Genomic DNA, 14,686 nt, shown 5'->3' with positions numbered 1-14,686 from the left:
AGGCATCATATCTTTAGTTACTGGGGCAGTATAGAAGGGTATGTTTCATCAAGCTACAGGGCCAGAAAATGATAGAATAAATTATACTTTTTGGTGGGTGAATGTGTGCACTACGTACAGATATGAACGAATTAATGCAGAGTTTAAGGGTTTTAGTGAAGTTTTTAATAAAGTTTGGAGCCCATTGACTAAATTTGTAAAAAATAAAATAATATATTTTTATCATCTTTGGTTCATTTATTTTTACACATCCGGGGGGGGGGGGGGGTTGGAAGGTGGGGAATAAATATTGCTAGCGACTTTATTCTTCATTTGTATTAGATATTAGGATATTTTCTGCTATTATTACATGTAAGAAACTGAAATTATTGAATGATATTTATGTTACCAGTACGGATATTACTGTAATGTATGTAATACCTATTGTTCTTTCATTTGTATGACACTGTTTTTGATTTAAAAACAATAAAGAATAAAAAAAAAAAAGAAAACTGTGGGACAAAATAGACAAGCAGGATGTGAAACTCTGACACTGAAAGTTGACAAACCTTGGTTAGTGGGCACTAGAAACAAGGTTGTCGAGGAACTTACTGGAATTCTAAGAAGCAGTGACTCAACACTTTACCACATGATGGCTATTGTGAGTGCATTGTAAGACACAATTATGATTATTGGAGCAGCACCTCCTCATGATGCACATTTCATGAAGCATGGAGCGATGCATCAAGCAAGGTGTTTGGCCTGGAACATACTTTATATGGACACAAATGTTCATGTTTTCCAGTCAACTTATGTATGACAAGGAGATGATTGTGAAACTGGAGTGATACAACTGTTTTCTGGTGCTCTTTTATGTGCTACTGTGGATGAGAGTGTGCAATTTCTCTACGACATGCAGGACTATAAATCAGTCGATCATGAAGTCACTGACATCATGATGAAGTTATCTAACCTCCAATGGTACCTGACAGAAGAAGTTGTACCGTTCATACTTTTCAGCAAACATGCTTTAATCACCAACTGTGTCAAACAGGACATTGCTTCAAAGCTGTTGAACACACCAGTGCCTGAACTGTTTCATTGGGGCAAGCTGGTTTTCAAGCTGGTAAACCGAAGCACATCACTGGGAGACTTGGTTGGACCTGAATCACATTTCCCGTTTCACGCTCTTAGTATTACCAATGGTTGGTAAAGCCAGTGGACAGATGATCTGAAGATCAAAATTTCCATACTGCTGAACGGTTTGTCAACACAGTCAAGTGACTTTGCGACTGGCATCACCACAAACCCAGTGCAGCATGAGACCTTGTTGCAAGGAGTTGAACAGCATAGCAGGCTTTATCCTGACTCTCAAGAATACACTGAATGCTTGAGTGTTTGGAACGCCACTGGTAGACGATTATACTAAAAGTGTACGTGTTTAGCTATTAGCAAAGTATGCAAAATTTCTATAATTTTCCACAATAAAGCACAGATATTGAAGGTTAATTTAATAAAATACCGCTAGATTCTTTGCATAAAATATCTTTTTATCAATGTATCATTGCTGGAGTGTAAAAATATAAAAGTTATTGCTATAACACCAAGAAATTTGCTTCATTAAGCAAAAATAATAGCAAATTTTAAGAAAATTGGAGCTTTATGTAGAGTGATCCCCAGGATGAGCTTTAAAAATGTGAAAAAATTATTTTCCGATTAAGCACAATGAAATTCATTTGAAAAACTTCAATTTGCACAATTTTTCCACCTTTAGGTAATTAGTTGCTATTTGGGCTAACTGAACTATTCCTGATGGTCCTCCAAAGCAAAATCAATAATTCTTTTTAGAGGATTACTAATGTTCACATACAGAAAATTTATTGGGTATCAGTATTTTGCTTGTATTCTGCTTTTTTGTGATTTTATTTGGGCCATTATAAAATAGGCATAAAACCCACATTTCTTGACATTTTTTAGGAGCCCCTCCATATACACATACTTTGCGCCTATTCATTTTTGAAGGAAAACAACATGGGTTGTTTACTTTTGAGAATGGTTGCAATATGTATGGGATCCTTATAACATAGTTACTCACCTATAGCAGGTGTTATTCGAGGACAGCAAACAGATATTCTTACATGTGGGCCACAGAACCTGGCACGGATAGTTAAAAAGTATACTGTCACTTTAATATCTTAAGACCGCCCATACCACGGACATGCTGGAGTCTTCTCACCCAACATTGACTCGTGGGACCATAAGTTCAGTAACAAAGCTAAGAAACCAACTAGGGAGGAGGGATCTATGCTGTCCTCAGATAACATCTGTTACAGATGAGTAATTATGCTTTATCCAAGGACAACCAGGTAGTATATTCTCATATGTAGGACTCCCTAGTTCCCAGGATCATACCTCTGAGAAGAGGGTCATTGACAACTACCATGAGCCTGGTGAAATCAAAAGGGTTGGAGGGATGTTGGCATCTAAGCAGAGAATAAATTTTGTAGAACTGCATGGCAGAACTGACTATCCCGTCTAGAATGATTCTCCAAACAAGGTATGAACTGAGGACAAAGTGGCTGCTTTACAGATGTTCTTGATTGGAATGGAACGTAGGTGAGCTACTGATGTGATCCAGATAATAAGCAAGAGCATGTTTACAGTCTAATGTGTCGAGTGCAGCTTCACCAGAACGAAAATGTGGTCTTGGAAAGAAGACAGGAAGAACTATGAAATTCCGAGACGACTTTCAGGGGGAACTTGGGATGAATGAAAATAATTACACCATTGTGGTAGAACGTTGTATAAGGTGGGATCTAACACAAGCGCTTGAAGTTCACTGATTCGGCATGCAGATGTGAGAGATATGAGGAATACTACTTTCTAGGTGAGATGCTTGAGAGATGAGGACAAGAGTGGCTCAAATTTAGGTTTCATTAGAGTGGAAAGTGCTATACAACAGTAAGGTCCAAAGTCACAGGAGGAAGCTTGAGGGATGGCTTGATATGGTAAAGGCCTTTTATGAATCTGGAAACCAAAGGACAATAGCTTTATATCCAGTGGTGTACAAAAAGCACTAATAGCACTGAGATGAACTCTGACTGAAGTAATTTTGAGGCCAGAGTTGGAAAGGTGTAGAAGATAGCCCATGACCAATGGGAGAGGGCAAGTGATTGGGTCTAGCAAGTGAAGAGTATTCCAGGTTGTGATAGCAACGCTGTGTGGAAGGTTTCCTAGAAGTTCCAATGATAGCTGATAAAGGTGCAGAGAGTGCAAAAGCATCTACTCATTGGGAGAGAGACTATGCTGTGAGTGCTAATAAACATAGATTGGGATAAAGAAGAGAGTCCTCATTCTGTGTCAGCAATGTTGGAAAGATCTGAAGGTTATGCGGCAGAGGAAAGGCCATGGCGGGGAAGGCCTTGAAGCAGCCCGTTCAGAGCGCTGCCGTCACTGCTGTTTTTGGAAGCCTCGGAGCGGAGGTATGTCAGTCTCACAGTGAGAGGGTTAGTGGGGTTCTGCTGCACAGGGGGATGGGATGGAGGAATAGAAAGATGCTGCGCAGGGAAGGCTGCAAAGTAGCCTGTTCAGAGCGCTGCTGCCACTGCTGTTTTTGGAGGCCTCGGAGCAGAAGTATGTTGGTCTCACAGTGGGAGGGTCATAACACAACATAACATCGTACTTCTTGACCATGTAACCATAAGTTCTACGCGGTTTACAAAAGATTATAAACTAAAGACAATTTGATAATGGCAGGAAAATTATTTGACCAAATATTTTGAGAAAAGATGAGTTTTCAATTGGGTTCTGAAATGTTTATAAGAACAAGCTCCAAGCAATAACAATCGAAATTCTCTATCATGGGAAGCTGCTTGAAATGTTAAAGTATGGCCAAGAAATTTCTTGCTTTTACAGCCCTGTACTGATGGAAAAGTAAACAGGGTCTGAGATTGTCTACTATATTTATATGATGCTAAAGAAAATCCATTAACCTTGTAAAACAGAGCGGTACCATACATAACCTTGTAGCAGAAGCAAACTAGCTGAAACAAAACACGAGCCTCCATTGGAAGCCAATGCAACTCACAGTAAAATGGAGTTACATGGTCATACTTTTTGAGACCATAGATCATTCTAACCACTGTATTCTGAATCAATGTAAGTCTAACCATGTCTTTTTTGGGATTGTTAGATATACAATATTGCAATAATCCCAAAAGACCCAGTGCAAAGATTGTACCAGAAGTTTAAAAGCAGAAAACTCAAAATAGGGTCTAATAGTACACAATTTCCATAGAGTGTAATAACCCTTATGTACTACAGCATCTATCTGTTTTTTCATGGTCAGATGCTGATCCAAGACGACTCCTAATATTTTAATTGTTGGTTGAATTGTATATAATATTGAATTTATACTGATCGATGTCTCGTGAATGATCTTATGCGGTGACACAGCAAAAAAAGTTTTATCGGGGTTAAGCTTAAGTTTAAAATCCCGCATCCAAGAGTTCATCAATTTCAACACAGACTCAATTTTATGAGACATATGGGATAGAACTGTGCCACAAGATATAAAAATTGTAATATCGTCAGCATAGCTGAACAGTTCTATACCCAGATTACTCAAGCTATGGCCCAAGGAAAAGAGATATACACTAAATAATGTGGGAGAAAGTGGGGAACCCTGAAGTACACCACTCGGGTTTTTCCAATTAAAGGAGAACTGATTATAAACTTAACCTGATAAGAGTCTGGATTCTAAGAACCCTTTAAACGATAGAAGAATATTGCCCTGTAGACCGAAAGCATCCAAACAAGCTAATAATTTGCTATGATCTACCAAATCGAAGGCACTGCTTAAGTCAAACTGAAGCACCAATGCACTATTACCCTTGCTCAATAGGCTATTTAGATGATCTTAATAGTGTAGCCAACACTGTTTCAGTGCTAAAATATGTTCTAAAACTTGATTGGAAATCATGCAATAGGGAGTGTTGCTCAAGATATTTTGTTAACTGGATTTGAACTAGACCGTCCATGATTTTCACGAAAAAGGGAATGGATGCAATAGGTCTATAATTAGATAGTATTGAAATAGATTCTTTGATATTTTTAATTATTGGCATAATAATTATATTACCTTCCTCTTGTGGAAATATTCCTGCAATAGACATTCAAATAATTTCAGTTTGAAACTTAAAGGGGCAGCTGCCATAAGGTTAGGAAAGCAGGGGTTCAACAGACAGTATGATTTAGCATATCTACCAAATAGTTTGGAAAAGTCATCCCATTCTGGATAATCAAATGTAGACCAATATAGATCTGTGCGAACTTCTTCTTCCATCATACTAAAATGATAGTCAATGACTTCTGAACAAGGCAAGCAAGAAGATCTTAAACTTGAAACCTTGGAGCTGAAGAAATTCGCTAGGTCATTAGAAGATGGTAGAGGCAACCATGAAGAATGTATTTTTTTAGTCACGTTAAACACATTATTGACTAAGTAGAATAAGTTTTTTACATTGATACTACTATTCCCTACTTTATCTGACTAGTAAGCTTTTCATTTCTCCCTTAGTAATGATTTATAGTTTCTAACTTCCTTCCTCCATTTTTCTTTATCTATGGCTAATTTTGATTTTAGTGAAACACTACTCTGAAAGCAATGGCAAGAAAGTCCCCAACGTTTGTAAACCAAACCAAACAATGGACTTTTTTCACTTAATTGTCAAAAACATGTGGAACAACACAATAGTAAGAAGCCCTCAGATTCCTGCGCTCATCGGTAAGAAAATTGATACAGTTACTATCAGGTATTGCAGTTTTCTTTCATCGAGCTTCTCAACAACTTATATATAAAATTTAAAGGTGAACCACACTTATTAGAAGCTATATATAGAAAGGCGACACTTATCTTATGGCTGGTCGCTTATTCTATAGCTTGAACAGCTGGCCATTTTTTTGACATATTAATTACAGGTTGAGCTGTTCATACCTGAACACACAGACCCCTGAAGAAGCCAATATTTGATTAAACGGGTCCCGTCATGCCAGCTGTAGTGAAGACGCATGGGGATTGCGAAGACCTGCAATGTGACATAAATACACTCGAGAAATGGGCCACAACATGGCAAATGGTGTTTAACGTGGATAAGTGTAAGATGATGCATTTCGGTAACAAAAATCTTATACACGCCTACAGGATGTTCAGTGCTGTACTTGGAAAGACCTCTCAGGAAAGAGACTTGGGAGTACTGGTCGACAAGTCGATGAAGCCATCCGCGCAATGTGCGGCGGCAGCGAAAAGGACGAACAGAATGCTTGTAATGATTAAGAAGGGGATCACGAACAGATTGGAGAAGGTTATCATGCCGCTGTACCGGGCCATGGCACGCTCTCACCTGGAATACTGCGTCCAGCAGTGGTCATGGTACATGAAGAAGGACATGGTACTACTTGAAAGGGTCCAGAGAAGAGTGACTAAAATGGTTAAGGGGCTGGAGGAGATGCCGTACAGTGAGAGATTAGAGAAACTGGGTCTCTTCTCTCTTGAAAAGAGGAGACTGAGAGGGGACATGATCGAAACATTCAAGATAATGAATGGAATAGACTTAGTAGATAAAGACAAGTTGTTCACTCTCTCCAAGGTAGAGAGAACAAGAGGACACTCTCTAAAGTTAAAAAGGGATAAATTCCTTACAAACGTAAGGAACTTCTTCACCCAGAGAGTGGTGGAAAGCTGGAATGCTCTTCCTGAGGCAGTTATAGGGGAAAATACCCCCAGGGATTCAAGACAAAGTTAGACAAGTTCCTGCTAAACCGGAACTTACGCAGGTAGAGCTAGTCTCAGGGCACTGGTCTTTGACCTAGGGGCTGCCGCATGAGCGGACTGCTGGGCACGATGGACTGCTGGTCTGACCCAGCAGCAGCAATTCTTATGTTCTTGATGAAAGAAAACTGCAATACCTGCTAATAGCTGTATCGATTTTCTTACTGATCAGCGCAGGATTCTGAGGGCTTCTTACTATAGTGTTATGCCACACTTTTTTGACAATTGAGTGAAAAATGTCCATTGTTTGGTTTAATTTTGATTTTAGCCATTTCTTCTCAAAGCGGCATCCTCTTCATTTCATCTCTAATAACTCCACATCATACCATTTTTTGGAAACATCTGCTTGTCTCTTTACAACGTGTTTGAGTGCGATTTAATCTAAAATAGTGTTACATAATGTTTTCCAATTAGATGGAAATTCATAGCTATTGTCTTCCGGTAATAAATCAATTGATGCACAGGAGGATGGGCGGGAGGGATAGAAAGATGCTGCAGAGGGTAAAGCCCTGGTGGGGAAGGCCGCAAAGCAGCCCGTTCAGAGCACTGCCGTTGCTGCTGTTTTTGGAGGCCCCAGAGTGGAGGTATGTCAGTCTCATGGTGGGAGGGTTGTGGGGTTCTGCTGCACAGGGGGTTGGAAGGGAGAGGTAGAAAGATTCTCAACAAGGGGATGGGTGAGAGGGGAGGAAAGATGCTGCACATTGGGGGGGGGCAGAAAGAAAAGAGGAAGCACTGGGATGGAGGAGAAGAAGGGAGAGATAATTGTTGTACATGAAAAAAATAAGACATCCCCCGAAAATGAGCCTTAATGTGTTTTTTGGACCCAAAATTAATATAAGACACTATCTTATTTTCAGGGAAACATGGTATTTCTTAGGCAGTGGGAGAGCCTTTTTTATGGATCAGGGGAGAAAAAGTTAGTGGTTGGCTCCCAGCATATCCATCGACTGTCTAAAGTTTAAACCTTTGTCAGGACCCCCATGGAAAAATTCAAGTTGATACAAAATAACCTTTTGCACCTTAATATAGATCAAGATACAGTTGTAAGCTAAATTAGGATTTGCTGCAATATTAGCACTTCTTACATTCAGCTGCTCATATGGCACTTCTTTAAGACTGGAGATTGTGTGATTAAAAAAGGTTTGAGAATAACAATTGAAAAATCTCCACATAACTATGAAATGATTAATTCTGGTTTTAAATAGATGAATGTAAAACTGCTAGCCATCCTCATTTACCAAAGATTAGCTTCACTGATTGCACCGGCACAAACACAGACTGCTTATCATCCTGCAGCATGCTTCTTACTGCTGGCAGTATTAAACTATTGGCTTCTGTTCCAATCCATGTATCAAAATACTAGATCATTTAATATATAACCATACTGTATATCAAAAGCAGTTTATTTTACAAAACCATTTTACCTGGGCTTTTAGTGTGTTTGTATTCTAGTTTGTGCTGTGGATTCTTCCTGGAAAGAAAGGACAAAAACGTAAGTCTTGATGGGTGATGTCCACAATGATCCTGTTGAATGTGCTTATATAACAGAATAAACAATTGATACTTCATGAAATGCACATACAGCAGAATACTTACAGAAACTAACAGAAGCTATAATAAAATGTAAACAAAATTTCAAAATGTCTAGCAGTGTAATCACAGACAATGCTGCAAATATATCCAAGATGAGAAGAAATTTTGAAGAGCCTGAAGAGAATACCAAGCTAATAGCATATGGTTAGCCAAAGACCTCAGTGTCTCAGAAATAAAGACTAAGGTCACTGAAATTGAAAAATACTTCCATAACAATCATTTTGCTGCAGCAGTTCTGAAAAGAATAGGTGGAACCAAGCTAATGCTCCCACAAGATGTTAGATGGGACTGTGAAGTGGATTGTTTTGAGCAGTATATCAAGATCTGGCCTATTCTGATGACATCCGGATGTAAATATTAAGATTATATCAGCGAGAATGAGTCTATAGAAACTCATGATTTAAATAAATCAAGTCTTTCTGACTAGTGATTTAAATCAAATCTACCCTGATATGCACCTGATGATGCATAGTTGGAGCAGGGAGGTAGGGAAAAGAATAAATGCATCTACAATTTTTAAATCTCTTTATTACTCTATATACCGGTAAGATGGTTAAGTCATCAGACCTCCAGGTAACACAATATATGATATGCCACAGAGCTTCTTTTTCTAGGGAAAAAGGTGATCAACTTGGTATGTCTTAAATGTCACTCTGGCAGGGGATCCCTAGTAAGTATATTTATTGGAATGCCCTACATTGACTCTATAGAACTGGGTTTCCTTGATCATTAATAGCAGGTTCTTTGGGACTATTGTACATTACTGTTGGAAGATAAAGAAGGTCTTGAAGGTCAAGGATTCTCTTTGCCCCAAAGGAAATTCATATACTTATCTCTATTGTTAGTAACGAAGGCTATCCTGTAATTTTGGGAATCGGAAGAGGAGGTACCATTTCAAAGATGGGAGAATAAAATGAAATACATAGCAAAATTTGAGATACATATGCATCGTACTTCTCACAAACCTGATAAATTATATTATGTGGCCCTGAGGCATGCATTCCAAATGAAGGATCCAATTTGGGAAAGGTTAGGAAGAGTTAGAGATAGCATGGTTGGGGTATGCATATATGAATGACTGTTGGGGATATTGGATTGTTGGTTATGTTGGTTTTTGGTTATGGTGGCTGTTTGCTACAATTTAAAATATGTCACTACAGAGGAGCTCATGAGTGTCTTGTGCTGTCTGGAGATTTGCTGCAGCAGTCATGGCTAAGGTTATTGTTATCTTTGTAAATAGAGAGTTGATGTGTTTTATTTTCTTTGATGTACCGCTGACAAGTTGATGGAATGAAGTGCATTTATATTTATCTTCACTTTGTATTCTTTGAATATTGACTCCTCTGTATTGGCAGATGAAAATAAATAAATAAATAAATAAAGACAAGGTATAAGGCATTGCAAATAGTGCAAAATGCAGCAGCCAGATTGATTACAGGAGCACCAATATGCTATTATACCTTGGCTTCAGAAATTGCAATGGCTGCCAGTAGCATTTAGAGTACAGTATAAGATTGCAATGATTTGTCATCAATTTTTGCATGGTACAATTCCAGCGTAATCCAGATGATTACTTATCAGCCTAAAAGATTGCTGCATTCTGAAAATTCTGCTTTGTTAAAGGCCAATGTTAATCCGAAATATGCTGAAACTTGTGCAATGACCTTCTGTTGTGCATGGGGGTGACATTATGGAATTCACTGGTAGAGCAGTTGAGAAAATGTGTTGATAGAGGAACTTTTAGAAAGTTCTTCAAAAGGAAATTGTTTGTTAATGCTTTTTTATAGGGTCTGACTTGTCTTGCTTGACAAATCACTGTGCATTTAAATTCTTGATGATTTGTCCCTCTTTTGTGCTGTTTTAGCTATTATGTATGTGGAAATTTTATAAACCACCTAGGAATTAGACAGTATAGAAATTTTTAAAATAAATAAATATCCGGGGAAGGGGGGGATTTCTTGGTTTTCTTTGAGAGTAACAATGTGGGGAGGGGGAGGTTATTATATGTTTGTCTTGAGTTGACGAATGTTATTGAATAGGGAAGGGGAGGGATATGGAATTTGAAATTGAGTTTTGTATAATATTAAGTGATGTATGTAAGACCAAATGGATGTTATATACTGTTTCACTTACTGTGAGTGTTAAAATGAATAAAGAATTAAAAATAAATAAATAAATAAAAGATTGTAGTTCCTTTCTTCCTACATTGCTTGTTTTAAGATTTTGAACTGAGTTGTTCTGCCAGTTAGTAATGGGGGTATATCAAATGGAAATAAATGATAAATGGGCATCTCAAAATGGCTAAAAAAAGTCCATCTGCCAAAAACATCCAAGTTGCAATTTTTGAAAGGCAAAATTTGGACATCTTACACTACAGTTCATCCAATAGCAAGGGGGCGTGTTGGCCAAAATAGGACATCTTTCAGTGATAATGAAACAGGAAGACACCTCCAAGGCAAAAAAAAAACAACTGTGTTTCTATCTAGACCTGTCCAGTCACTTCCTGCATCCAGGCTACAAAATGGTGCCCCGATTAAGCAGCTTCAGGTGTTTTAACCATTCCTAATACAACAGTAAGCAATGAGTAGCCTAGTGGTCAGTGCAGTGGACTTTGAACAATGTGACCCAGGTGTATTTCCCACTTTAACACTTCTGTAAAAATACGAGACCTCCTGCAACACTGAAATACCTTCAGTACCTAAGACACTTGCAAGTGTGATGGCTATTGGTGAGCAGTACAATAGGAACAGCAGGTTTTTATCAGTTCCTGGAGGGCTCATAACACTAAAAAGGAATTAAGGTGGGATCTGTACCTGGAGTCTGTTGTTTAACATCAATTGCCCCTTTTCTCTTTGGGACATGTATGTGTCCATTTTTATACAAATTATGCCAGATAGATGTTTCTATGCTTGCTTTTTTGATGTTTCATTTTGGACATGTTTTCGAAGAAGAAATTCTATTGTTTATCCTGTTCAAAAATGGCTGCAAGATGACTGGTGTTATAATGGTGATGAATGGCATGTTATAAGTAGGATATCCCAAATCTGACTTGAACATTCTTTTGAAAATGCCCTTTTATGGTGTTTATTTTAGAAGCACAAATCAAGTTTTAGACATGCATAAACTGGTATTTAGAAGGCCAGGATACACAGTGTACATCTAAGGGCTCCTTTTACGAAGGTGTGCTAGGGCCTTAACGCAAGCAATAGCACGCATTAAATTCCCAAGTGCGCTAGCCGCTACCGCCTCCTTTTCAGCAGGCGGTAGATTTTCGGCTACCGCACGCTATAGTGCACGGTAATTTTGTGCGTACGCTAAAACCCCTAGCGCACCTTCATAAAAGGAGCCCTAAAAGTCAAAATGAAGGCATGGCCTGGGCATGTTTTGGGTGAGACTACAATGGGCCTAAAAAATAAACACGTGTTCCCTATTTCAGAAGCGGAATGCATATCTATGTTAAAAGGAAAGATGTCAGAATTTACACCTGCTTCCTGGGATGTCTGAGCTTCAAAAAAGTGTTCCCACTGCTCCTACTGAGCAATGCTTAACCAGAGGGATTAGGTGAGGTCATCCTCTTTATCTCCCAATGGTTGATATCCACACACACCCTTCCCCTCTTCCCCCCCAAAAAAACTGTCAAGAGATAATGGGCTCTGTTAACAACTTTGGGGAAAATAAATGTTTCTATTTCGTAACATAAATTCTCATGTGCCCATGCTGACCTCTTATATAAGCATTGCCATACTGGGACAGACCAAAAGTCCATCGAGCCCGATATTCTGCTACCAACAGTATGCCAATGTAGGTCACAAGTACCTGGCAAGATCTCAGAACAATAAAAGATGTTTGCTGTTTATCTCAGGAATAAGCAGTGAATCTTCCAAAGTCCATTTTAATAATAATTCAAAGATTTTTCTTTCAGGAACTTATCCAAACCTTTTTTTAAATCCTGCTATGCTAACTATTTTTACCACATTCACAGGCAACACATTCCAAAGCTTAATTAACATGTTGAGTAAAGAAATATTTTCTCAGATTTGTTTTTAAAGTACTACTTATTTTAAATATTTATGATTCTATAATGTATGGTTCAACTTGTGCATAAAAATCCATTTCACCATGTAGTTAAGGACCTTGTCCTATGCCTTAAGTAGTTCTGAAGAGGGCCAGCTTGGTTTACCTGAACAGGTACGGGTGAGCAAATATGAAATAAAAAAAATTCAGCTATTACACTTTCTCACATTGCACCAGGATTTACTAGTTAGAAAAACCTGTTGATAGATAGGGCCTAATCCAAGAGCAAGTGAGAATGTGGATTAGTAGCTATAAATGAATAAACGAAAATTGGATAAGCTGGAATGTAATAATCAAAAATACAAAAGTAAAAGACAGGAATTTTAAGTTAACATATTGATTTGACACATGTCTCATGTGCTTGAAGGTACAGGGCAGGCTAAGACATTCGGTGATTGATGACTACCATACCAAATGTACCCCAGATGTAAAAGCTTAAGTTTATAGGGCTTCTTTGTCCTAAAGAGTGACCAGCCTGAACTAGGCCAATCCTCAGGGAAATGTAGGCAGACAGGAGTTGGCTTTTGACCTTGTATCCACATACCAGGGGGCCCTAAGGTTGCCATGACTTGAGTTTTGCTGTAGGAAAGACAAATCGAAACCATATGTGTATCATTGTATATTTTATTTTGATTTTCATATATCTGAAATCCTGAAGAGATCCTGATAAGGCTACAGTTGGTGTTTGACCTCTGACCTTGAGCAACTTTTTTCTACTCGTATAATTGATGGGAGGGGGAGCTAACTGCTCCGTCCATCTTTTTCTTTGTTCAGTCTTAGTGAGACAGAGATCTCAGTATAGAAAGGACACGAATATTTACAGGAAAGGATTTAAAAGCTGTATAGCCTTTGTGAGTATATTACAATATCTGTCTATGTATTTCTTCTTTTTATAAAATATGTAAGCTTAATGTGAGAATGTAACTTTTTAGGTATAAGAATGTTATTTGTGACACGCCTATATGAAGCTAGCCTTATATGGAAACAAATAATGTGGACCAATTAGATTGCAGATGGATTGTAACGAAAGAATATCGTCATTTAGGATATATATGGATGTGTAACTGGTAAAACGTTGGAATTTATTATGAGCAAGGCCAGCTTTTGGCTTCTGTAATAATTCTCATGATGCAAATGATAATCAATTGATAATTAATTGATTATTCTTATGATCTAATATTGATAACCAATAAAAAATAAGATTTTGGATTTTATTAAAATATTTTGCATCATTATTTTTGTCATTTCATTTTACAACCCTAGAATAGCTATAAGTACGCTTGTGTGCAATTATCCTGATCAGTAGATTAGAACAGGATCTGGTTTTTTATCAACTATCCAACTTTGCCGAAAAAACTAATGCCCTTCATCCCTATCAAACCGGATTTCAGAAAAATCATTCTACCGAACTATCTCTCATTGGCCTGACAACTTCTATCCTCTACTTCAAAGACCATTGCAAATCTGATTTCACTAGACCTTATCTCTACCTTTGACACCATTGATTATTCCATTCTTAATAGCTTCGAATCTATTGGCATTTCCGGCACAGCTCTGCAATGGTTCTCCTACTACCTTCAGAATCGAAATTACAAAGTCAGAGGAAAGAAATATTCATGCAAGGTAAATTACTGGGAGCAGCATCCGAGAAGAGCAAAAATTCAGTAATGTGTGTAGTTTAAGATCCTGAAAGAACTAAAACTTAAGCAATGGTTAATTGAATAAAATGTGCATATTAAGTTTCTAATCATTAAAAGCAAAATTGACTGGATAGAAATAGATATAACTGAACATTTAGGAGATAACACTCTTACCTTTCTTTGCCTATAGGGAAAGGCATTGATGAATAGATTTGATATGACTTTCAAAACGAAATCATCTAATGTATGGGGGTAGAGCTAATGAGCTTCTATAAAAATCAAATGAATTCTAGAAATGTTCAAGAAGTTAAAATATGCCAAGTGAGTAGATAAAGATTAGAAAAAAAACATTTGTAAAGCCTTCAGGGAATACTACAGGAGATTATTACTATTTTTCAATTTATATTATCAAATTATATGCCTTGGGTCAGCAGAATAGCTCAGTGACAGTGATGGAGGACTAGATTGCCAGGTCATATTTTCTACTGTGTGAGCTAGCCATGATTGAAAAGCTGCAGAGGCAGTGTCCACGACCCCTGTTGTGAGAGAGTTCCAGCTCCTGTGCAGCAGT

At 37.9% G+C, this 14,686-nt stretch overlaps 1 protein-coding gene across 6 annotated transcripts in view; it reads right to left on the bottom strand.

Moving 5' to 3' along the window:
• The window catches only part of APLF (aprataxin and PNKP like factor), a 227,654-nt gene that overhangs the window by 25,922 nt on the left and 187,046 nt on the right, over positions 1-14,686 (bottom strand). For all 6 annotated transcript variants that reach the window (XR_004538758.1, XM_033937192.1, XM_033937190.1 and 3 more), the window contains exon 9: positions 8,233-8,279. Coding sequence is in view for 5 of the 6 variants with exons in the window: in XM_033937192.1 (XP_033793083.1) it covers positions 8,233-8,279 (47 nt within the window). In the remaining variant the exon portion in view is untranslated. The remainder of the gene's footprint in view (positions 1-8,232; positions 8,280-14,686) is intronic.

This window comes from Geotrypetes seraphini, chromosome 3 (assembly GCF_902459505.1).
Source record: "Geotrypetes seraphini chromosome 3, aGeoSer1.1, whole genome shotgun sequence".
Lineage (NCBI taxonomy): Eukaryota > Metazoa > Chordata > Amphibia > Gymnophiona > Dermophiidae > Geotrypetes > Geotrypetes seraphini.
Note: the sequence above shows the minus strand (reverse complement) of the source record. Positions and strands in the feature narration are given on the sequence as shown.